The 24,174-nt window shown below is 40.2% G+C and overlaps 2 protein-coding genes across 4 annotated transcripts in view; one reads left to right on the top strand and one right to left on the bottom strand.

The window, feature by feature from the left end:
• Window positions 1–1,956, bottom strand: part of arhgap29a (Rho GTPase activating protein 29a) — a 35,140-nt gene extending 33,184 nt beyond the window's left edge. The window contains exons 1-2 of one of the 3 annotated variants that reach the window (XM_051410888.1): window positions 1,709–1,956; window positions 123–520 (exon numbers count right to left, since the gene is read on the bottom strand). In XM_051410888.1, coding sequence (XP_051266848.1) covers window positions 123–420 — 298 coding nt within the window. In that variant the 5' untranslated portion in view covers window positions 421–520; window positions 1,709–1,956. Of the gene's footprint in view, window positions 1–122; window positions 524–1,708 lie in introns of all 3 variants that reach the window. The other 2 variants (XM_051410887.1, XM_051410886.1) reach the window with 2 other exon arrangements.
• A 5,628-nt stretch (window positions 1,957–7,584) lies between these two features.
• The window catches only part of prkdc (protein kinase, DNA-activated, catalytic subunit), a 33,050-nt gene continuing 16,460 nt past the window's right edge, over window positions 7,585–24,174 (top strand). Inside the window, exons 1-41 of the mRNA XM_051410873.1 lie at window positions 7,585–7,888; window positions 8,900–8,976; window positions 9,058–9,162; window positions 9,294–9,368; window positions 9,524–9,632; window positions 9,726–9,838; window positions 9,961–10,060; window positions 10,174–10,229; window positions 10,526–10,556; window positions 10,640–10,797; window positions 11,278–11,424; window positions 11,553–11,717; window positions 11,892–12,060; window positions 12,208–12,257; window positions 12,413–12,529; window positions 13,805–13,954; window positions 14,274–14,383; window positions 14,594–14,753; window positions 14,916–15,002; window positions 15,098–15,217; window positions 15,456–15,615; window positions 15,741–15,850; window positions 16,364–16,451; window positions 16,592–16,755; window positions 16,893–17,045; window positions 17,533–17,640; window positions 17,818–18,044; window positions 18,364–18,458; window positions 18,829–18,931; window positions 19,182–19,315; window positions 19,724–19,954; window positions 20,146–20,372; window positions 20,462–20,670; window positions 20,935–21,067; window positions 21,349–21,507; window positions 21,739–21,942; window positions 22,436–22,624; window positions 22,851–22,955; window positions 23,054–23,221; window positions 23,406–23,533; window positions 23,793–24,000. Of these exons, the coding sequence (XP_051266833.1) occupies window positions 7,726–7,888; window positions 8,900–8,976; window positions 9,058–9,162; window positions 9,294–9,368; window positions 9,524–9,632; window positions 9,726–9,838; window positions 9,961–10,060; window positions 10,174–10,229; window positions 10,526–10,556; window positions 10,640–10,797; window positions 11,278–11,424; window positions 11,553–11,717; window positions 11,892–12,060; window positions 12,208–12,257; window positions 12,413–12,529; window positions 13,805–13,954; window positions 14,274–14,383; window positions 14,594–14,753; window positions 14,916–15,002; window positions 15,098–15,217; window positions 15,456–15,615; window positions 15,741–15,850; window positions 16,364–16,451; window positions 16,592–16,755; window positions 16,893–17,045; window positions 17,533–17,640; window positions 17,818–18,044; window positions 18,364–18,458; window positions 18,829–18,931; window positions 19,182–19,315; window positions 19,724–19,954; window positions 20,146–20,372; window positions 20,462–20,670; window positions 20,935–21,067; window positions 21,349–21,507; window positions 21,739–21,942; window positions 22,436–22,624; window positions 22,851–22,955; window positions 23,054–23,221; window positions 23,406–23,533; window positions 23,793–24,000 (5,565 nt within the window). The 5' untranslated portion in view covers window positions 7,585–7,725. The remainder of the gene's footprint in view (window positions 7,889–8,899; window positions 8,977–9,057; window positions 9,163–9,293; window positions 9,369–9,523; window positions 9,633–9,725; window positions 9,839–9,960; window positions 10,061–10,173; window positions 10,230–10,525; window positions 10,557–10,639; window positions 10,798–11,277; window positions 11,425–11,552; window positions 11,718–11,891; window positions 12,061–12,207; window positions 12,258–12,412; window positions 12,530–13,804; window positions 13,955–14,273; window positions 14,384–14,593; window positions 14,754–14,915; window positions 15,003–15,097; window positions 15,218–15,455; window positions 15,616–15,740; window positions 15,851–16,363; window positions 16,452–16,591; window positions 16,756–16,892; window positions 17,046–17,532; window positions 17,641–17,817; window positions 18,045–18,363; window positions 18,459–18,828; window positions 18,932–19,181; window positions 19,316–19,723; window positions 19,955–20,145; window positions 20,373–20,461; window positions 20,671–20,934; window positions 21,068–21,348; window positions 21,508–21,738; window positions 21,943–22,435; window positions 22,625–22,850; window positions 22,956–23,053; window positions 23,222–23,405; window positions 23,534–23,792; window positions 24,001–24,174) is intronic.

The raw sequence follows: 24,174 nt of genomic DNA, 5'->3' as shown, positions 1-24,174 counted from the left end.
AAGTTTCTCAAAAAGTATTTCTTAGTTATAGAAGAATGCTGAGAAAGGAACTAACAGCAGGAAATTACAAAAACAGAGTATATTTCACCACATTTCTCTTAATGCCGGTGTTCCAAACATACCTTTGGAGTTGAAGACTTCTTTGAGTTGTAGAAGCACATCAGCAAACTTGCGCACATCGCTGACCAGCTGCATTATATAGTTTGGGTCAGAGGCGGGGATATCTGGACTGTCAGAGCTCACTGAACCGCTCTTAGAGACCCTGCCCGGCACCCAGGGGCCCACAGTGGCAGGGCCTGCTGAACCCAAGCTGGAGCTGGAAAGTCTGGAGATGCCTAGAGGAAGTTTGGTTCCACCACCACCACCACCACTACCGCCTGATCCTCCGCCTGTGCTCTGACGAAGCATGGCAGCCAGCATGTCTTATTGGTCCAGTGGCCCTCAGGCCTAGTGGCTGTTGTCCCGCAGGTTCACCTCCGTTCTCAGACCCAGCTCTGCACCACAAAGGGGATGAAGGATGCTGCTGAGGAGAGAGAAGACTCTTAATCCTGACAAAAACTGACAATAACGAATGTGCAGGGAGTTTGAACGGGTCAGTCAGATGAAAACGATGAGTGCAGCAGGACAGGTCACAAACCAGAGTACTGTTCTGAACAATGTGTGAGGTAATTCAGTCACGTAGTTGTTGTGGTGTTAAGTAAGTCTCAGTATTCTTATAACTTAATACAATAATGATGTAAAGTACAACCCAAAACATAATCTGTCAGAGCAAACCAGTCTTTAACTGCGACATACCAAACATGGAGTTATCCTTCACCGGCTGAATAACATGGAACAGCTCATACAGGACATCAAACCAATAAATTATGTTTGATTACATACATTTGAAGTTTGTGATGACAGCTTCCACACTTTACTCTCTCTTTCTATATGAACCTAATTTATAACCTATGTGGCCCTGTTTGATGTTACAGCTGATGTAAACATATGCTGCACTTCATTTGGATGGAATTTGAAATGCTAGCCCAACATTCATTGACAAAATTAAAGTGTTTATACAGAAAGACAGCAGAGAAAGGAGTTGAATGCAGGTGATCATGTCTTTCCCATCTACACTGGATGTAGGCGCATCTCCCCGTGCACAGGTAATTAAAGAACACGACACTTCAGCTTAAAACTCACACAGTGTGATGATTCCTTGCTTATTGTGAAACAAACCGAGACGAGGTTAACCCACGTTAAGACTTGTCGGATCGTTAAGGTCGACTAGTTAATTCGGCATCAATAAAAGCTACCAAACAACCCTTTTTGTCGTGAAATCAGGACTTTTACAGCCAGTTCGCGTTAAATCGCGGCCACCATTTGCGCTTAATGTGAGTTAACGTTAGTTAGCTCGGAAGAATGAGTTAAGGAGCTATCTAAAAGCTAAAAAAGTCAGACATACTTTGTGTATTGAAGGTATTAATTATTATTAGTACGAGCTGGAAGAGGAGAGAAAGGGTTTAAAGTAATGTTCAGGAACAAGAGGGGTATTTACCGGTAACGGGCAGCATTAAGGGACTAAACTAGAGAAACCAGAGTTCCCTGTATAAGAGCGAACTTAACTTAAACCGTCCTGTCTTTATATGTTAGGTACAATTATTTAACGGTAGCTATTAGCTTCAATAGCGACCCAAACAGCGGATATAAACTCTCAAACATTACACACCTGCTGTTGGGTCCTGAAACATTTCAGCCGAAAACAATCCTGAAGCGGAAAAGTGACTGTTGGTCAATCTTGAGAAAGACAAATTAATCCACAACCACCGCGACGTCCTTATCTCTCACAGCCGTGTCCAAACCTTCACAGTCCGGCTGAGCCCCACTGTGTCCAATCGCCTCCTCTCTCCATGTGATGTAGGTTGTAACTTGTGATTGGTGTGTGTGTGTGTGTGTGTGTGTGTGTGTGTGTGTGTGTGTGTGTGTGTGTGGAGTCCTCCCTTAACAACAGGTGTCTGGAGTTTTAAAGTGTAAAGAAACCCACAATAAAACACTGCACTTCCGGTTGTGCCGTAGTTAGGCATTTACACAACTTCTTGTACGTGAATGTGTTGGTGTAAGTGTGAAAGGCTTTGTACTAAAATCCAAACACAGACCACAGAATATGACGGGAATTTTAATTTATTAAACAGAGACAATATGTGTTCTCACTCACAATAACACGGACGACTAAAAAGCTAAAAAAAAAAAAAAAAAAAAGCAACCAATTTAAGTAGTTTTGCAGTTTTAAACGTGTAGCAAAAAAATTAATCCACAAGCCCAATCTATTTTTTAATGTAAAAGCTTTCATAAATACCAGCCTGAATTAAAACCCCATACGAGCACACGAGTGACACATGTTTCACACACTTTTATTGTGAACACCATATCTCGTTACTTCCGGTATCATTCTGCTGGACCTCATTCGACCCACCTGAAATCTATGAAATGTATTGAATACGTCACTGTTGGTGATAACAGACTATATAAAGGTGCAATAGCAGGCACACAGTCATACATTGCTATACTGCTACAGAGGCAGCAGACTCTTTATTGCGTTTGCCTGGGTTGTAAATCACTGCAGTTTATATAGGAGGTCAGCTTTGCAGCCACGGTTTGCACTTTCTGTGGAGCAGGAAACTTTTGAACATGGGGACATTCTCCTGAGAAATACACACAACTCTGTGTCCTTTTAGAGAATAAAAAAGAGAGGTCGGTCTTGCAGTAAGAATATGACACTGTTACCAACTGACTCATCAGTAAGTGCTGTAAATACCACCACAAGCAGGTTTCGAAAGTTTAATATTTCACTTGCATCTGCACTCTGTGCTAAAGCATAGAGTGACTTTATTTGAACACACAAACTACTGACTTTCCACCTATGACACAAGCTTTTTATGTTTGTATGTGAATGTGCCTCAACTGTATTTAGCTGAACAAAAAAAGAAGGTTTTTCTAACCTCTGAGACTGAACCACTGAAAATGGATCTTACTCTGGAGAAGTAACACAGCGCACATCACTGACATCTGCTGGTGACATCAATATAGTGCAGTCCAATAACGCAGACGCTCATTATGTCATCTGTGTATGTTGATATTTACAATAATAAGGCATACATGGCTATGATATACGGATCTATATTGTTTAAAGATCCCCCTCTAGACATGTATTACAACATTTACAAATCTGTTTGGAATAATAACAATGTGTCTGATGTGTTTTTTTCCACCCAAAAAGAGTAATTTCCACATTAAAATCTTTAAAAGTGCATCTTCACCTTCTAACTCATTAAACATCCCAGAATCCATGAATATGAAGTTTTCTTTCTGGACATGTAGGATGTCTCCTACTTCACTGTAAAGTCTATTCTCAGTGTTTGTGTAGATGTGGCTTCAAGTTTCCACATCACACTGTATAAGTTCCATAGTGTATTACATGAGAAGAATACAAGTTAGAAAAGACTGGAAAATCTGAAAACCTTCATCTGACGTTCTGACTTCATGTCAGGATATATATATATCTTAGAGCGTGTTGATTTTAGAGTAGATTACACATGCAATATACTGCCAGCCGCTTGCTGCATCTCATTTGTACCTACAACAACCAACACATGAAGTTACTAAATACTTATTAATTAAAAATGAAAAATAAATGACAAGTTGATGATGCTAGTAATTCATGGCAGCTCATCATCAGCAGAAGAAAGCGTTGTCAGTGGCCTCCCTCTGACACAGACATGTGGTAGCTGGGTAAAAACAGTGTCTTCAGCAAGAGTCACAGGTGTGCATTCAACACTGTGCCCTGCTCTCACTGGTGAGGAACACTGCTGGCTGCTCTATGGCTCATTCCTCTCAGGTCTCAGGTCTCTCCACTGGAAGACAGTCAAGTTTAATAAAGTTCACCCAGCCACATACAGCTGTGCACATCTCTAAACACACTCTGCTGTCACTGAGCTGGTCAGCACAGAAAAATGTTGAGAAAAATGTCATCCAAAGAGCTGAGCGTGAAGTATCTAGTGTCTTCACTGTAGTACCCAGTGTCAGTGGCAAACTCCTCAGAAAACTACAAAGACAAAGTGCTCAGGTTAGCTCCCATAGACAGAGAGATAGTGTGAATGTGGTGGAGTGATGGTACCTTAAGTCTCCAGAGATGCCCACGAAGTTGCTCACTGTCTATGTGGAAGAGGCGTTGTGCTTTCTGATCCACAGTTAAGCAGACGATCTGCTGGCTGACCCTTTGTCTCAACAACGAATTTGATCTGGACACCACACAAACAACAAGCATTCTAAAAAACGATGTTTTTTAGAATGCGACATTTCATGTACAAAATCAAGAGACTTTTTAAAGCCTGTAAACACTCACCAGATCATATTCATGCTCGGTGGGATACAAAGGACAGCTGAGAGCGAGCTCAGCAGCCACAATACACAAAGACCAGATGTCAATGGCCTCTGAGACATTCAGGTCCAGTTTGACTTCAGGGGGCCAAAGAGAAGAGCAACATGACAACACATCAGGTATGAAAACTAAAATCTCAGCTCTACCCTTATCAGTTCTCATCCTTCATATTAACATTTTCTTTCCCAGTAAAACCTCCCAGCTGTCTGTTTTACAGTCACCCCCACACTGTCCACAGGACCTCTGGCACAGCAGCAGCCACACTGCAGGCGATAGCGAAGTCTATTAGTCTGACATTCAGAGGCTGCTACGGCCGGCCCGCAGTTATGATGTTTTCTGGCTTTATGTCAGCATGTATTATGCCAACTGACTCCAGATGAGTTAACACTGTGGTTAAATGGACACACACACAAATACATAATTCATTTTACACTTAGCACATATGAGGAAACAAGTGGGGCTTTTTCAGTGAATGTCGCAACAAAGAGGAAATGTTCAACCTGGTGAACAACTGGCCGTAGCTCCATGAAGTTAAAGAGAGTTTCGTCCAGAAGTTCTAATTCCAAACAAATAAGCTCCTCATGGAAGAAAGAGCCATGCTATCTCATAATGTTGCATTTTTTTGCATCTAAAGTCTGCAGGCTCTCCAGAACTGCCAGCTGTGGGAGGTAAGCGGGGTTAGATTTCTCCACTGAATATCACTGAAAACAAGTCCAGTGTGAGTGAACCTGAGCTGTCAACCAAAAGATACACTGCACTGAAATCATTTCACATGATGATTAAACCCAAAATACAGCACAGTCCAGCTTCCCCTAGACTCAGAGGGCAGGAAGGAGGATTTAAAAACAGCATGAAAATATATCTTACTTTGAGCTGGTCTACAGTACATATCACAGCAAAACCACACAACCAAGGCACACAGGGAGGATTTTTGAGACTTTTTTCCAGTGCAAGACAGCATTTTCCTGCCTGTTGTGCTCTTGAATACATCTCCACACATGTCAAAGACCTTGAGAATATACAGTATCTGTAAAAGTACAGGTGAAACTACATAAAAGACAGGATTTACAGGATCATGATCAACACTCACTAATAATAATTCAACTTGCCTGATATGTAATTTGCCTGGGGCATCTTTTAATTAATTGAAAGCTGACAATGAAAAGGAAATATGTTGACAAAGTGTCTCTCTGAGTTGTGTTCAGTGTCAGTCAGGATTCCCTATATGAACACATTTTCTTTCCACTGTGACATTAAGTGGCTATATTCCAGCAGTTCTAATGTAACATACTTCAGTTTGGTAAAGCAAAACAAATCTCAAACTAATTTAGGCGCATAAAAGTCAACAAACTATAAAATAACAATTACAGCAATATGAACACTTTATTTAGCAGGCTCCAAACCATCAGGGGACATATTTGCAGAGGCTCAAGAGGGAAACAAGTAAAAACAGTAAAATCAGCAATATAATACTGTCTATTACTGACATATGCTGAGGCAGTGTCGAATATCTCGTCAGTGTTTATCCACCACCACTAAACAACACCTTCTTGTTGATGCTGAATACCATTAACACTTTTGTTTTAAGTTTCGAAATTGTGCCACAGGTTATGGGTGTTCACACAGTAATTAACAGTCACTAGTCACACTATAAACTCTATTATCACACCCATAAAATAATATGCAGCTACTCTGACATACATCAACTCTTTTTATTGGAAGGTGTGTATTAAGTTGGCAAGATGCTAAATATGACCAGATTGCCAGCACTGTGTGCTTTGCCTTTGTGGGATTTTGCTGCTGATTTTAAGGCCATTCCAATGTTAGCACAGATATCACACTTAAACATGTGTGAAGCCTGATGCTGCAGCAGCTTCTTCATTTGGACGAGATAATAAAACTCTGACAATTAGAGCATTCCCAATCTAGAGCGGAAAAGTTACATAAAAAATAGAGATAAAAATACATAATACACAAATCCCTTCTGTATTGCATAAACCACGTCCAGATTTACTAAAAACAATTAATGTAGGTTTGCAGCTTCACAGCTGTCAGTCAAGTCTGGTATTAGTCATTCTGCTTGAAGAAACTTTATTGAATTTCAACCTTTACTCACATCCAAAATATTAAAATATTATTTATTTTCTTGTTATATTGTATTTCTTATTTTCCTAGTGATGAATGCACTTATATTGGTCCTTACAACAATATTTATGTGAAATGCAATTGATAATTTTTGATTAATAAACAGAGATAGGCTTTATGTTGGTGAAGTGAAATTCAAACTGAAGAACAGTGTCTAGTTAAAAGTAAGTAAAGCACATGCTGTGATACTGAACTATGAAAGGGTGAACTAAAAGGCAATATCTAAAATGTATTTCTACTTTTAGTTAAATCAAAACTCTTCTTAAGGTCCATAAAACCGTTAAATCAACCAGTAAAAATCAAACGATCCAGTAAATCTAGGTTGGATACATGAGTATGGATGCGTTTATAATCATGAGTATACACTGCCATCCAGTGGTCACATTGTGTAACTACAAGTTTTGACTGTTTTGAATTCACCATGGTGGACTACAGTTTTAGTTATTCACTGTGGTGTATACTCCACCATAACTCCTTGTATTATTTATGTCTTTATTTATATACTATTTTATTTTCATGAATTCCTACTTGATTTATTTTATGAATTATCTCTGGGAGAGATATTTTATCGGAATATTCAACTGTTGCAAATTGTTTAATTTTTCATTTCGTTTAGTATTTACTGCTATTTACTATTGCTATTAGTATATACTGTATAATGTATACTGTCAATGCACCAGAATCATGTGTGTTGAGTGCAGTCTAGTGGTGGAAGCGAAGAACTGCAACACATTAAATTCGTCAAGCCAGCGTCAATGCAGACATGTTAGCAAGTACACATTCTTCAGTAGGAGTAATACAGATATTAATATTAGATAGATGTTATAAATAACAACACTGTCTGCCGATCTATATAAAATGGAGAACCAGTTTGGTTTTCCAAATGAGACAGAAGCGTAGATGTACTGTAGAAACAGTACAGCCACAGTATGTGCTTTTTATGTCACCTGAAGACTTTCACTATCAGAGCTTTTATTTTGAAGTACAGGCGGTGTGTACCCTATCTCGAGTCTTCCTGATGTGCGTGATGACTTGAGAGTGAATGGTTAGCGTCACGCTGTGTTTTGTTTAGCTAGTAGTGAGAGTGTGTCTCTGGTTGTGGACTTCAGAGCTGGAGTTAAGTGTTTGTGATGCCAGTGTTAGTTTAGGTCAGGGCTGCAGTCATGTCTCCGGACGGCAGCACTGCCGGAGGGATCCACGGGCTTCTCCTGAAACTTCACGAATCACTTTCAGACGAAGACAAACGAGCCGCAGCTCTGAAATGTCACGATATTGTCGGTGATTTGGGACATGAGTGCATGCTAACACCAACCGAGAATGAACTGGGTAAGACACTGAAGTCCCTCAAACACTCCTCTCAGTGTCTCACACGGACGCGTTGAATCGGCGCCAAACTCCATAAAGAAATCTGTTAATTTTATGTTAATACTGTCTCTGTTGTTGATCCGCGTTAAACACCTTGTAGGATAAAGTGCTCTGGGGATGTTTAGGAGATACTTTTCAGTTCGTTGTGCATAAATTATTTCCAAAACGTCGATATCTCTTTTTATTTAGTTTGTCTGTATCATGTCAGCCTCATCCGCCAAAATTCAGTGTGGTGGGCGGCAACGCATTGAGTTCCCCTGAGGAATGAGGTGCATGGAGGGAACCTGTGGTCGGAACAACACTACACACTAAACTGTTGCAAATCCACTGAGGGTTTTGATACTTTAACACTTAATCCCTGCTTTTGGATTGTTTTAGTAGTTTAATAATGCAGATTACTAATGGAGTTGCTTATTGTTTAAGAATCACATGGTTTTATATCTGACCATAGACTTTCTACAGACTTTTTTTTTAATACAGATTGTTGTCACCAAAAGTTCCCTACAAGGAACCACTAATCCTCAGGGGGACAAGATACTATATGCAACATATGGCAGATGGTCATATTATCACATTACAAGCACAACCTGTGACCCTGGCCTTCTTTCTTTCTGGGCTCTAGACTTAAAAACATATTTCCCCCTCAGTTAGAGCTACTTTATCCAATGTATGTCTGCTCACAACCCGAGTCTTTCAAATCTCTCTCCTGCCATCCACCCAGCTTCAATCCAGTGACAGTGTTCTTCCCAATCTCTAGAGATATTCACTTTAGTAACTGATCTCTTAATTGTCTGTAAAGTGAACATTAGAAACACAGGAGGTAGTAGCAAAAGATGATTTAATAGAGGCTTTATTGCACAGTTGTATTTATATTTAAAATTGAATAGTGTTCTCATTGTGCAGGTTTTATTGTTGGTATTGTGCTGCGCATACTTTACCTTCTTATTCCATGTTTGCATCTTCATCTTGAAGCTTTACAGACATCCTTACTGTTCTCAAAAGACTATGGAGTGCTCAGCTTCCTCAGGAAGTCCCTGCCATTGGATGAGGTAGATATCAAGGAGCATCCAGCGAACAGTCAGCTAACAGCATTGAAAGTTCCTGTGTTGACATAAACATCTGTTTTCCAGCTGCGGGACACCCGAGTTGAGATCTTAGGTTTTTTGGAGAAGTTCTTGGACCGGGTCTCGCCAAGAGTCAAAGGTTGGGAGAAGACATACGCCATTGACATAAGGGTACGTTTCCCATTCAGAACCACAGTCAGTGTTTTGTTTTCTATTAAAAGCAAAAAAAAAACTTTTGCATGAATACATGTAATTCCAAAAATTATTTATGTTGTTTATTCTCTCCCCTTTTCTTTATGCAGGACACATGCATGGCTGTGTATACAAAGGAAAAAGTAGCCAAATGTCGGACTCCGGTGCTGGAGCTCCTTGTTAAGGTTGGTTTTCAGACCAAAAGAGACGTACTGTTGACTGAATTCCTTATTTGTATGATGTTGTGAGAGTCTGTTTGATACATTTGTGAATATTGAATTAAAAAGTAGTTGTTTATATCTTTTGGTTCGACCTTGTTCTTGTTACACACTCTCCACAGGTTCTCCAGACAACAAAGGCTTCCAGTGTGGTTGCAGACCTTCGAATCTGTGAAATATTCAACAAATATTACAGTGAGCTCTGTCAGAAGAGCAAGCTGGCAGATTCTGGTGAGTCTTCCTTTGAATCCTGAGTCTAAGGTTTGTTTTAACATTGCAACGAGATGCACTTTAAAAATACATTTTATCGTATTTTTGTAATAGTCCTCGGTAAAATCTATGAGTTGCTGGGAGTTCTGGCAGAGGTTCACCCCAGCGAGATGGTCAACAACTCTGACAAACTCTACAAAGCCTATCTAGGGGAGCTAAAAGAACAGGTATGGCAATGACGTTGAATAAACAAAGAGAACATCATGAGCCGTTATTCTGTAATGAACAGATACAGCCAGTGGAAAAGCTGTTAAATGTTCAGTTGTGGTTTTTAATGTTTTTGTTTCAGATGACCTCTTCAACAAAGGAACCCAAACTTTTTGTTGTAGCTGGATGTTTGAGAGGAATCACCGCTCTAATGGTCAACTTCACGAAAACTATGGAAGAAGGTGGGATGTTGTCTTTTTCAGCACTTTGTGACATCTGCTCTTGAAGGGTGCTATATAAATAAACATATTAAAGTTGCATGATCTGTTGATTAGCCTGTGTCTCTGACTTTCAGACCCGGCAACGTCGAAGGACATTTTTCAGTATGCCCTAAAGGCAATCAGTCCCCAGGTAAATGTTATTGTCTCAGCTATCTAACCACCCTTTAGTTGAAGTATCCTGCATGGTCCTCGCTGTTGTGCATGTAATGTGTAGTGCTGGTTATCAAACCTCAGTACAGCTCAAACTGTCACTGTACGTGGTAAACGTAACATCATTTTAAAAAGCACACTTGAAAGTTCAGTTCTTTGATATAGTAGCATAATATTGTCATATTGACCCCGTTGAACTATTTTGTGATCGTATTTCAAGCGTGCTACTATGCAACATGACTCCAGTAATCGCTTGTTTTCCCATTTTTGTTGTAGATGGAAATGAGTCGCTATGCTGTCACATGTGGTAAGACCTGCCATTTCCACAGCGAAATGAAAGATAAAACTCCCAATAAAACTAACGTCCCTTTAATTCTGCTTCTTAACTAGCCGGGCTTAGATTACTTGCCCGACATGCGCCCCAGTTCAGCAGCTGCCTTATGGACCACTACAGACCTTTGTTTGAGGTTATGTCTAAGCTCTGTGGACACATCAACGCTGAGATGAAGAAGACAAGTTACTATGCACTCGAGGCCTTCCTCAAGCAGGTAAACACTTCAAGGCTTCTCCAGACATGATGCCAGCTGAACTTAAAGGTCCAGTGTGTAACATTTAGGAGGATCTGTTGGCAGAAATGGAATATAATATTCATGGGGATCTTCATTAGTGTATAATTATGTGAAAATAACAGTTGTTGTGTGTTTGTTAACTTAGAATGAGCCTTTTTTATCTACGGCTCTTCATGCAACTTTAATATGTTTATTTATATAGCACCCTTCTAAGGAGTCTGCCATGTTAAACCACAATGTTTCTACAGTAGCCCAGAATGGAAAAACCAAACACTGACTGTAGATAGGGCCTTTGGAGTTTTGCAGCCACCGTAGTTTGTCCTTCATGCTTAGCTGAGTGAATGGGTTTCAGTTGGTTGCAATGTCGCTGTCACTAAATCCTACTCACTGGTCTTTTAAGACTAAAAATATTTACAAAATAATTCACTGCTGTACAATACTTTTTGTGATCATTTGAAGGTTGCCATGCTGGTGGCAGAGAATATTGAGGAGCACAAAGGCAAGTTGAAGTTCTTCATGCAGAAGTTCTGCGGCATCATTAAGACCATGGATTCAACGCATAAGGAACTGTCCATTGCCATACGAGGATATGGTTTCTTTGCAGCTGTATGTTTATGTATTCATTACAGTGGTAACAGTCCAAACTACAAACAATTAACTTCATCTTTCATATTTTGTTGTTGTTCATGTACAATGTGCACCTCATAATACAAAATGCTAATTTTCTTATGTAGCCTTGCAAGAAAGTTTGTCCACAAGACGTGGACTTGATGTACACAGAGCTGATTCAGCGCTGTAAGCAGATGTACCTGACTGAGTCCGACGGGGAGGACGACAGCTTCTACCAACTGCCCAGCTTCCTGGACTCTATAGCCAGTGTCCTGATTCACTTGGACAAGGTAACAAACTTGAAGTCATTGACTTTGAGCAGATGTTAATTAATAAACAACATTCCTAAATCAAATTGAGAAGCCTTATCTGCATTGGCTTATACACACCATATCCTAAAGTAATAAGAGTGACACCCTAATGATCGTCTCATTGGAACTTCTGCTTTGTGTCCATGTTTTCAGATTCCTGAGGTGTATACGCCACTACTGGAGCGTCTCCTTGTGGTGCAGATTGACAGTTTCCCTCAGTACAGTGAGAGAATGCAGACTGCGTGTTGCAGGTCTATTCTTAAGGTGCTGGTGGCCATGGCCTCTAAAGGACCTGTTCTGTGGAGCTTTATTAGCTCAGTGGGTACGTCCATCATGAACACATTCTACCTATGTATATACATACACTTTTTATCATGTGATTTTAACATTCAGCATGCTTTGTGACTGTTATCTGAGATAAGATTGCACGTAACATCTGCTGAAACTTTAATTTGTGCTTATTTTTCAGTGCACCAGGGCTTGATTCGTGTCTGTTCAAAACCCGTCATGCACTCTGAGGTCAGATGCATGTTTTCAGATGTCACACATATATTCACACTGTACATACTCCCTCAGCTAAATGTTATATTTTCAGTTAAATTCATTTACCTTGAATCAAAGAGTGCAGTTTTTTACTGTGCTGATGTTGGAAATGTTTGTCCTTCCTTTCTCAGGACAAAGACAGCAATCCCACAGAGTCTTCCCAAGTCCGTGTTGGAAAGTGGAAAGTTCCATCTAGTCAGAACTATCTTGCCCTGTATAAAAGCCTTCTGGACTGTGATCAGCTGAAGGTACAACTATATTCTTTATTTTTTCAGAAATGGAAAATTTGCTCAACTGATATCAGTAGATTTGTTTCCAGTGGTTCTCAAACTTTTTCGGTCATTCCCCACTTTGGACAGGGGGGAATTTTCAAGCCCCACCTGCCCCCATCGCCCCAACACAATGCTAATGAAATACGCAACAAGCTTAAAATGTTCCAATTTATTGAAGTAACAAGTAGTATCAGTATAGTAACAAGTTGTAATCAAATACAAACTATCTACATCAAATAACAGCAAGTTCAAAAATAAAGAAACTAAAAGTGCAGCTATGTCATAACTTGTATCAAGTTCAAAAATAGAAAAGGGGGGGGTCTCATATCTAATGTTTTTGTTTTGAATGTATGATCTTTGTTGTCATTAAAGAAAGGCATTGATACAGCAGACATCCCAACCTGCAAAAAGTCATTTCAGGGAGGTTCGTTCCAGAGGGGGGGATTCCTGTTGCACTTGGTGTCGCCCCCAGGGCGTGATCGGTCTAATAAGCGGTTCGACCGGTTTGCTCTCACACGCACTGCATTTATAGTCACACACACACACACACACACACACACACACACACACACACACGCAGTCACTCTCTAGTCTAGTGCGGGGTCTTGCTCCAGATTCCAGGAGATTGGATCTCATTTGCGGGCGTCAAGGAGCCGCTATCAATATGCGGGAGACTCCCTGAACTTCCGGGACAGTTGGGATGTCTGGATAAAGATATAAAGGCATAAAAAGGAAAATTTCCTCCCGTTTGGCGCGCCCCACCTGTCACGTCTCTATTCCCCACCAGTGGGGCGCGCCCCACACTTTGAGAACCCCGGGTATAACCTGTTAGATATTCCACATCACATAACACTTAGCCACTTAGTATCTCTTTTAAGGACAGTATTTATGCTTTTTCCAAATACTATCAATACGTTTATTTTCAGATTCCGTTATTATCTATCACCTACTGTACTATGTCTGAATGGTTGTGGCTACATACTGTGCATAATTAGAATTGTACAAACGTACTTTCAGTGTCTTGCATGTACAGTTTTTGATAGTAAATATTTAGGTATATTATATCATAAAATACATTATATTTACCAGCCAACATTCTCTCCTCCAGTCTCTTCCTTCATTCATAATTTATTGTTTACAGTTGAACAAATAAAAAACATCCCTTTGTGGGAAGTAAATGTTTCATATGTCCTTTGACCTTTCAAGAAGCAGTACATTTCATTTGATGTTATTGACTTGTGTCCTCTGCAGGATTCAGGGTTTTTGGACGGCGCTTTTGAAAGTCAGAACGCCGCTCTGGTATCTTTGAGCCGTCTCCTTTATGATGAGTTGGTGAAATCGATTCTCCGCATTGTGGAGAAGTTGGACTTGTCTGTGCAGAAAGTGACAGCAGAGGAGGAGGTGAGGTCTCACTCTCAGGTCCCATTACCATATACTTCACTGACATTCATAAAACATAGTTGACATAGGCATAGGACAAATACGTCATCCTGCACACCGTCTGATTGACTAGTGTTAAAGATACTGTATGTGTCATATTGCCTCAGCCATTATCTCCTCTCCTAGACGCCATTGCCTAGTTTTCATTATGGTGTAATGTTTTTTTGGTTCAAAGCTTTTGTATACTTGCTATGGCGTTATCATTTTAACCATAATTCAGTTGGTCTTCAGAAACCTTTCCACCTGTTGAACCTTATTTCATGGCTTCCTTATCTCTCAGGCTCTGGATGATGCGGCCCATGTCCTGCCTTCCTCTGACCCCACAGCTCATCTGTTGCCCAATAAGATCAAAGATTTCACCGCCTTCATCAACCTGGTTGACTTCTGCAGGTAATGGAGACACACACAGGCACTCCAAGGTGTCACAATATGAACAGAACTGTGTCTGATCTTTCCTTGTAGTCCTTCACTCTGCTATTGACAGCACAACCAGGGAGATCAGTCTTCTAGTGTCAAATTTAACTCAGTTAAATAGCAAACTTACAAATTTACTTAATCAAATTTACTCAGGTGAACACTGTTTTCCTTTTTTTTTTGCAGTGAGTTGTTGCTGAATAAACATGTGGGGTACTTTCAGTCTTGGGTTTATCCCTTAAGCCATGAACTTATCCTCCACTCCATCCGAAATCCACTTGTCAGTGGCTTCTACAAGCTGCTCTCTGTCAACATGAAAATTGCCAAGAGAATCAAGTACTACCAGGTAATATTTCCATAAGTACAAAGCATTTTGTAAGCTCAGTCATATGAGCTATTGGATAATTGCAGGGTTGAACAAACTCAAAGGAAACATGGTAATGTTAAGCAGTGCACTCCTCACATTGAATATGCATCATACAAATCATAATAATCTGTTTTTGAACAGGGAGTTGGCCTGAGAAGTTCTTCGTCCCCCCAGAGTGACACAGTGAAAAGTGCTTGTTTTGCCCTCTTCTCTAAGTTTGGAAAAGAGGTAACTTCTCTTACAATACTTCCTCCAACCTAAATGGAGCTTTACCAAGGAACTTAATATGTAGGAGAAGTGAGTGACCTGTGTTTTCCCACTAGGTGTGTGTGAGAATGAAGCAGTACAAAGATGAGCTGCTGGCGTCCTGCTTGACATTCGTCCTCTCGCTTCACCACAACATCATAGCTCTGGAGATCAAGGCCTACTGTCCCGCTCTTGAGGTGGGATCCTTTTATTTGTTTCATTGTGTGTTTGTGAACTAGATGAGGATGGATGAATGCAGCTTAAAACCAAAATATGAAGTGCAGTATTTCCAGTGCAACTCATCTGTCTTGACTGTGTGGGTACATCAGACTGACAGACACTGTTTGCTACCGGCCTCCTACTGTAAGTAGTGTGTGTGTGTGTGTGTGTGTGTGTGTGTGTGTGTGTGTGTGTGTGTGTGTGTGTGTGTTGTAGGCTGCTCTGAAGTTGGGTCTGAGCCATGTTCCTTTGGCCAACGTAGCCCTTGATGCTCTTGAGGACTGGTCCTCCCACATTCCCTTGGAGACTATGCAGCCCTGCTACACGAGCATCCTTCCTCTTCTGGATGGATACTTAAAAACGGGCTCTACCAACAGTAAGCTCAGTGGTCAAGCACATGTGTTTGTCAGTTTGTAGACAGTTTGTGGTTAAAATATAAATGATTGCAGTTCAGTAAATGAAGATTCTCATAAAGTCTAATTCAGATGTTGTTGCCTTTAGACAAAGACGACAGCAACTGGGAGGTGATGTCTTCTGTGTCTTCACAAAGAGACCGAGGATACAGCCGAGTGATGAAAAGGCTCTTGAAAAAATCTAAACAGCTCACCATGGTACTGGAGGGAAAGTGGGAAAACATTTTTCAGTACAGTGTCTTGCCTTTTGTGTTTTTTCTTACACTGGCCTCAGTACTATTTCACAACCACAATGAAGTAATATGTCTCAAGTTTATGCTCTGTGGCCTCTCACTAGCCCCACAAGTCAGAGTAAAGTTGAAATAAGATATAAAGATATAATGAGTTATATTTTTATTTTTTTTCTTTATGCAGTTGTTGTATGGCAAGGTTAATGTACCCTTTACTTCCGTCCTCAGAGTAGAGTTTTTAATGCATTATTATAGCAGTACATGGAGGCGGGCATACATGCTGTGTCTGATGTCTGCAGGAATTTTCAGACCCCACAAAATAAGTGAGGGAAACCTGCAGGAATCATTAATAAAGCTCAAATGTTAATGAACTGCCTATAATTGTACAGTACAGAAGTTGATATAAGTGCAATTGTTTCATATTCCTAAGAACACTGAAGTCCTGTATTGGAGCTTAATGATTATCTCCATGTGAATGTAGGAAGATGCTCCTCTTGTCGTGGTGAGGCTCAGGGTGGTGAAGTTACTCGGCCACCTGGGAGGAAAGTTGAACAGGAACCTTGTAACTGGTAGGGATTTACATAACCAACCCGCCATCACATTCTTTTTTAGTCTAACATTTTAGGTATTTGGTCTATGCTCGCGAGGGATTCTTTAAGAAGATTTGACACAAGAAATATGTTTTTGTTGATCATATTTTTACATTCAGTGGTCTCATCAGAGGAAATGATGAAGAAGTTTGTCACCTGGGATTCTGAGAAAAGACTCAGCTTCGCCGTACCATTCGCCGATATGAAGCCGGTCATCTACCTCGACCCATTTCTGCCTCGTATCAGCGAACTGGCTCTGTCCACAAGTGACAGACAAACCAAAGTATGTCGCCTAATGTCAAAGAGTTTCAACTATCAGTGGCAGTTCACAAAATTCATTTGATCAGAACTCGGATATGATGACAACAGTAACACCCAGTAGAAACAAAGGATGATTGGAATCTCTTGTGTTTGATGCAGGTAGCAGCGTGTGAGCTTCTCCACAGCTTGGTGATCTACATGGTTGGGAAGAGTGCTCAGATGGTTGAAGGGGAGAATAGATTGCCACCTATGTACAAGCTGCACAAGAGGCTGTTTCCTGTGCTACTGCGTCTGGCCTGTGATGTGGATCAGGTGTGTGCCCTCCTTCAAGATAATCACCCCAGACACAATTTCTGGCCATGGAAAAAATTCCATTTTTTGTTGTAATGAGCTTCTTTCCTGACCCCTTTTCAAAATAATGACTAACACACCAGAAAGGAAGAATATGTGTAGCTGAAAGGTATACTGCCTTTGTTTTAGGCATCATCAATTTATAAAAGTAGCATACAGTTGTGCTAGAGTGTGTTTAATGTTGATTTTCAGGATTTGGTAGAGGCTAAGTGGGATTGGAATATGTTAGACCTTGCTGCATTGCAAACTGGACTAAATATTTACTGCACAAATGATTGAAAGTAGCATCTGTCCCATATGCAGTGCACCAGCCTGCAGTTGGTTAGTTTTAGTTTTTATAATAACTCCTGGTTCATTTCCCTGATATACTGTTAGCCTGAGTCAGCATTACACACATACAAGTGAGGGAACACAGAGCAGGTTTCTTACAATGTAATTTCTTTACCAGGTAACCAGGCAGCTCTTTGAGCCGCTGGTTATGCAGCTGATTCACTGGTTCACAAACAACAAGAAGTTTGAGAGCCAAGACACAGTAGCTGTTCTAGAGGCCATTATGGTAAGTATTTATGTTCTATTAGAGGCTTCATGGGCTACAAGACTTGGGATTATGTATGAATAATGTGGATCCAGAGGAGTCTGTCTGAGTGGACAGTTGCGTTTTTAGGGTTTTTGTAATAAAAATGTAGTTTTCTAACTCATTTGATTGCTCATTTTATTTTCATTCTCTTGTCAGGATGGTGTGGTTGACCCAATGGATAGCACCCTCAGAGACTTCTGTGGCCGCTGCATTGAAGAGTTTGTCAAATGGTCAATTAAACAAACCACCCCCAAGCAGCAAGAGAAGAGCCCCACTAACATGAAGTCCTTGTTTAAGCGTATCTACAGCTTGGCTCTCCATCCCAATGGCTTCAAAAGACTTGGCGCTGCCTTAGCATTCAATAGCATCTACAGAATATTCAGGTACGCTACTTTTCTCTCTGTTTTGTCACTTTTTGTCTTTGTGGACCTTCAAGATTTCTGAGCCATTTACAGAATAGCGTGTTGTGATATTTAAGGTTTGACTGATTTTGGTAAATTATAGCCAACGCTGGTAGCGATAAAGTTTTGTTGTACTTAAACTGATACATTTTCAGGCCAAACAATACACATATTTCGTTTTTCCCACTTAATTGTATTCCTGGCAGATTGACAGGATTAATTATGAGAAATGGTTTCACGTTACCAAGGTATTGGATCGTTGTATGGCATTTTCTCAAAGCTTTTGTCTGTTTGTCTGCAGGGAGGAAAGTTCCTTGGTGGAGCAATTTGTCTTTGAAGTTCTCGTCATATTTGTCGAAAGTCTGGCTCTTGCACACTCAGATGAGCGATCAATGGGTAATTGTTTTTCCACTTCAGCTTTATGGACAGGACACTCGTATCATTATTAATTATTTGATCATTATCTGGTCATCAAATACATAAACAGGTTGATGTGAAATGTGTGAACCATAACTAAAAGGGTACTTCAAAAGTAGCTTTTTCTCTGAGTTGTGTTACATTATCATGAATTATGTTTTTATTTTCATCTTATGTTTCAAAAACGGCACAATATTTCAAACCACATGTCTGTAATTGTATTTAGAATCACATTTATTACACTGATTTATTGTTTTTAAAGCTTCCATGTTGTGTTAAATTATAATTGAAAGCTCATTTCATTTTCAAGAACATATGAAGCTGTTGTTTTCCACTTTTCCGTCCTCAGGTACTTTGCAGCAGTGTGGCAGTGCCATTGATCATCTGAAAAGAATCATCAAACAGAAGGCCCCCAGTCTCAATCAGCACAATGCCAAGAGACGCGTCCCAAGGTTGGTACTCTACATGTACACGGATGTTAGCTGGATTGATTCATTGAATTTAATTAAACAAATTTACAAGCTGTAGTTGCTTTAAGATTCAGCCGTCAGATAAATGGTGTATTTTAAACATTACATTTAATGGATAAACAATATAAGCATGTGCACACTTTTTTGTGCAAGAAGCATATTGCTATGATATGCTATGATATGATGCGGTGCTAAGATATTATCATTTATGTTTGTGTTTCTCTACTTCCAGGGGTTTTCCAGCTGATGGAAAGCTGTACCTCTCTGATGTGGTTTTATGGCTTCTGGAACAATGTGGCCGGCCTCAGACTGAGTGTCGCCACAAATGCATGGAACTCTTCTATGAGTTTATACCTCTCCTCCCAGGTGAGTAACCTACCAAGAGCTACATCGTCCAAGAAACACAGCAGATGCAGTTCATAAAAAGAAAAAAAAAATAGTTTTATTCTTTGATAATTCAGGTTGATTTCAACTCAAATCAACACTGTGGTAACGCATTCATTTAGATTTTTAATTGACTGTTTTTATACATAAAAACTAAAAACTTTGCACCTTACCTAACTTTTTATCTTTTATCTTTTTTTATATTTTCTATCCAAGTATTTTATTCTATTGTTGTATTTTATTCTATTGTTGTATTTTATTGTATTTTAATGTACCTGGCTGCTATAACGACCCAATTTCCCTTCGGGGATTAATAAAGTCTATCTATCTATCTATCTATCTATCTATCTATCTATCTATAAATTCTTTGATGTGTGTGACTGTACTTAGGAAAGAAGTCTCCACCTCAGTGGTTGGATGGCATGCTGAAGGATCATGGCATAGGTTTTTTGGTGTCACGGTTTGAGGGTGGAGGTCTCCTCTCCCAGCCCACTCTCAGGGACCTGACAGGTCCTTTCAGTGTCAGAGTCACCCTGCAGTGGATGGACCTACTGCTGGCTGCCCTGGACTGCTACAACACCTTCATCAACTTGCACATAATCAAGCCTCATCACATGCTTAGTAAGTCTTACTTGTCAAAGGGTTGACAGTTGTACAATTTTATTACTACATGTTCAATTTCTTATAAAGAGATAGTGAGATAATGTACAATGAGATAGTAGGTGTAAGTGGATACTAGTGTCATGTCATGATATATAACACAATTGAAGTGATTGCAATTAATACTGCTTTGTTCTTCCTTCATTGTCAAGGCTCCAAAGAAAAATCAAGCTTTCTGAAAGCTGTAAGTTTCTTCTTGACTGAGCTGGCCACTCATGAACTGGCAGTAGCAGAGAGCTGTTTCCCTCTCGGCGAGAAGACCTCTCACTTCAGCCCAAGGGAGACGGACCAGTACAACTTCAGCAAGTGCACCATCATTGTCCGCCTACTGGAGTTTGCCACCATGATTCTTGTCAAGGGAGACCAGGAGTTTTGGAAGGTATCACTGTATTTAAGACACTGACATTAGGAAAGTCATGATTCTTCCTCTAAGTTTTTTAACTCACTATATACGTAATTCGTTCACAGCTTCTGGAAGGAGACATTTTTGTCTCCGATTTCTTTGAGCTGACTGCGCTGGTGGTGTGTAAGCCGTCCACTGTAGGTTTCAACATGGCAGATGTGGAGGTAATGAAGAACCTGCCAGAAGTGTGTGTGCCTCTGCTAAAGGCCCTGCTGGCCTCACCTTACCGCACTCGTATTGAAAGCAGTTTGCGGACAAAAGTCTCACGTAAAAGGTATGTGAGTCATCTTTGAGTACTAAATACAAATCCCCGTTCAATGGTTATTATTAGACAAAAGAAAAACATTTCTGTATCTCTTATAATGTTATAGAGTTTCTGGTTAATAAAGGTAAAATAAATAAAATGGAGATTGTTTTTTGTTATTGTGCAACATGTGCAGCAATACTTATTAATTGTTATTAATGATTGTTAAGATAGTACAGTTATCAACAGCAGTAATCAGATATTCATCCTTCATTTCTTTAATGATGTCTCTAGTGTGGAGGAGTTGTGTGCTGTAGACCTCTACCACTCCAGCACTCTGAGCCACCACGACCAGATGGAGATGGTTCTGTCTTCCTGTAAGCAGATCCACAAAGCCGACTTCCTCACCTCCATTCTGCACAGCCAGGTATTTGGCCTGACATATTGAGATGGGATCATGTGACCATTAAACCACAAGAGCCTTTATAATTACAGCACCAGTTTTCAGTTGTCAAATGTGCCATGCAATTATATAGTCATTAAACACTCAAAACATATTGGAAATGAAGGTAAGTAATGCATTTCACTGATAACATATTTTGGTGTAAGAGTGTAGATATGGATTTTAGAGTGTCATTGAATATTCCTTAACAAAGTAGAGGCCACACATAATTTTTTTGTGTTTTTGTCTTTTTGGTTATATTACAGGATGCCGCCTATGCCAAATCCCTAGGGTCCCGACTTCTAATGACAGTGTATAAAGGTATAGCACCCGGTGAGGACAGGAAGGCGCTTCCATCCTTGGACATAAATACCAAGAGGCTAGCAGACGGCCTGCTTCAGCTTGCCTTCTCTCTAAGTCAACAGGTCAGTGCTACCTCTCTTTGAATTAGATTTGATCAGATCAGGGAAACTACATATTGTGATCTGCAATCAACTGTCTATAGTATAAACACACTATGGTGAAAATAAGAATGTAGCCAAATAGATAGTAGTTGTATGAGACAATGAAACCCACAGTTTGAACAATGCAAATGTATGTTTATTATGTGTTTCACTGCTTACTGCCTCCTGTTGTATATTGCTGTTTCTCTACAGAATGAACAGCTGGTGGACTTGTTGTTAAACACCATCAAGGTCTCTGTGCCAATATCGGGAAGTCATAGTCATAACTTCATAAGCTTCTCGCACGGCGAGTACTTCTACAGCCTCTTTCAGACGACCGTCAACACTGAGCTGCTGAGAAGTCTGGACACCACAGTACCACGCCTCATGGAAGCTTCCTCCCAAAACCCCAGCATGGTAGCTCTTTCTCTTCTGTTTTGAATTAAAAGCACTCTCAAAACAAATATTCTTTAAACTGAATAATGATCTGTGGCATAACATGTCAAAGGTTTAACATGTTACTGCCTGACAGCTGATTAAGTCAAATTGAACGTGATACTTCTCAAATGGCATACAGAAAGTAAAGCTTATTAGCAGGGGAATTGAGATATATAGAATAATAAGTAATGTGTGTTCCAGTCATCCTGCTATTTAGGTTTAGGGTGCACCTGGATAGGGTTCAATGTGATAAATGCAATGTATACAGTATTCATTAGATTGTAGTGCAGTATAATTGTCTGCACAGATATAATTGATTGTGAAAATGTAAATATTTGCAAGCCTGACTAGCAATGATCTTGATACTTTACTATACAGTGCATTATTGTAGCCACGCACCATCAATATTATTGTTTTTCTGTATGTGAGGTGTGTTTTCTGTATTTCCTATGCTTTCTGTATTTTCCATCAGGTGAGTGTGTTGCTGAATGGCATGCTGGACCACAGCTTCAGAGAGCGCTCTGTGAGGAAGACTCAGGGAAAACAGCTGGTCGAAGAGGTGCTAAAAAGATGGAATTGTCTGCAGTCGTGGCGGGAAGGAAACTCTTCCACTCCGGATAGCAAAACCGCCACTCTTATGCTGCTTTCCAAGCTCTTACAGGTATTTTTACAAAGCGAAGCTCAAGCAAAGCAATCTCATTAAATAGGAACTGTAACGACCAGGTATGTGAATACCTGAATACATTAACTCTCGTGAGTAATAATAATCGTCATTACTTATGTGCCCAAGCCTGAAAAAACATACATTGCGGTACAATACAAGCTTACCCATTGTTTTTGTTTTTTTATTCATTTATTTCATGGACACCTTTTCTCTCTCTCATCAGATTGACTCCACTGTCTGCTCTGATATCAGCCATGAAGCGTTCAGACCGGTGTTTTCCACTTTCACAATGCTGTTGGTTGACATGAATCTGCCACTGAATCTCAAGGTAATGGAGAGGCTATATGTTCTGATATAGTCAGTGTAGTGTATTACTTCAAATAACTGTATAACTGTTTCTTTTGTTGGATTCTCTCAACTCTTCAGAGTCAGGCCCTGTTGGTGTTGCCCTTCTTCACAACCCTCCCAGAGGAGCCACTTGCTGAGCTGCAGAGAGCCCTGGACGCCCTGGTGGCCTCCCACTTCCCCATGCAGTCGGATGAGTTTGCTAAGGGCTCGCTTCACCGCAACAACTACATGGACTGTATCCGAAAGGTAAAGTCAGTGCTTTTGAGATTAAGGCCAATAACACATTATTGACTGATTCTTTTAGAACAAGCAGACTGACTAAAGACTTACGTGGCAAGTGCCTGTATTTGGTTTAACCAGGTTTCACTTGGAATTGGTGCTTGTGTGGGTGAAATGTTGGACCAACCTCACATTTCTTTCTTTGTTTTAGTTGCTGGATGCCCTAGAGCTTTCCCAGAGTCCACTCCTGCTCAAGCTGATGGCAGGGATTCTGTGTCGAGATAGAAAACACGTCATGGAGGAGGCCTTCCAAACCTGTTTCCAAAAAATTGCTAAGCGGTTAGTAAAGCCTTCACAACCATTCTTCATTTGTAGGAGACAGTAAGGTTTCACATGAGGTTTTTCTTTCTTACTTAATATGAAGTGTAGGTGTTTGAATGAATATATTAAACAAAACACGTTTTCATTATCACGTTATAGATGCACATTTAGTTTAGTATACCTGTTAAGTGCAACTGAGGGTCATTATATTAGGTTGCATGAGCTCAAACAGGAGTTGTTTATTCTCCACTCCCTGTGTTTGTCGATGTCTGGTTAGGTCGAGCAGTGAGCGGCAGCTACAGCTGCTGTCCACAGTGTATGGGGTGATCCAGCAGGGCGATGTGCCGATGAGCTCCATGCTGCAGGCGATGATGGAGAGGGTTCTGCTGCCTCTTGTCTCTCACTGTAGCACCAAGGCCCTCAATGACTTCTTTGTGGCAAATGTTTCCGACATAACTGCTGTGCTGCTCAGCCGCTTCACTAAGGTTTGCTTCTCAATATTGGTACATTCAGGAAAATATTTTAAGATACACAATAAATACTTTTGTGATTTGTCTTTTTACCATAATCATGGCATACACGTTGTTGTTTTGTCATGTTCTTTAAAGATATTGTGTTACTGTATTATGTAGATTGAAGTCACGTTTTGGAAATTGATT

The sequence above is a fragment of the Dicentrarchus labrax genome, unplaced genomic scaffold (assembly GCF_905237075.1).
Source record: "Dicentrarchus labrax unplaced genomic scaffold, dlabrax2021, whole genome shotgun sequence".
Classification (NCBI taxonomy): Eukaryota; Metazoa; Chordata; class Actinopteri; family Moronidae; genus Dicentrarchus; species Dicentrarchus labrax.
This window is presented reverse-complemented; position numbering and strand designations above follow the sequence as displayed.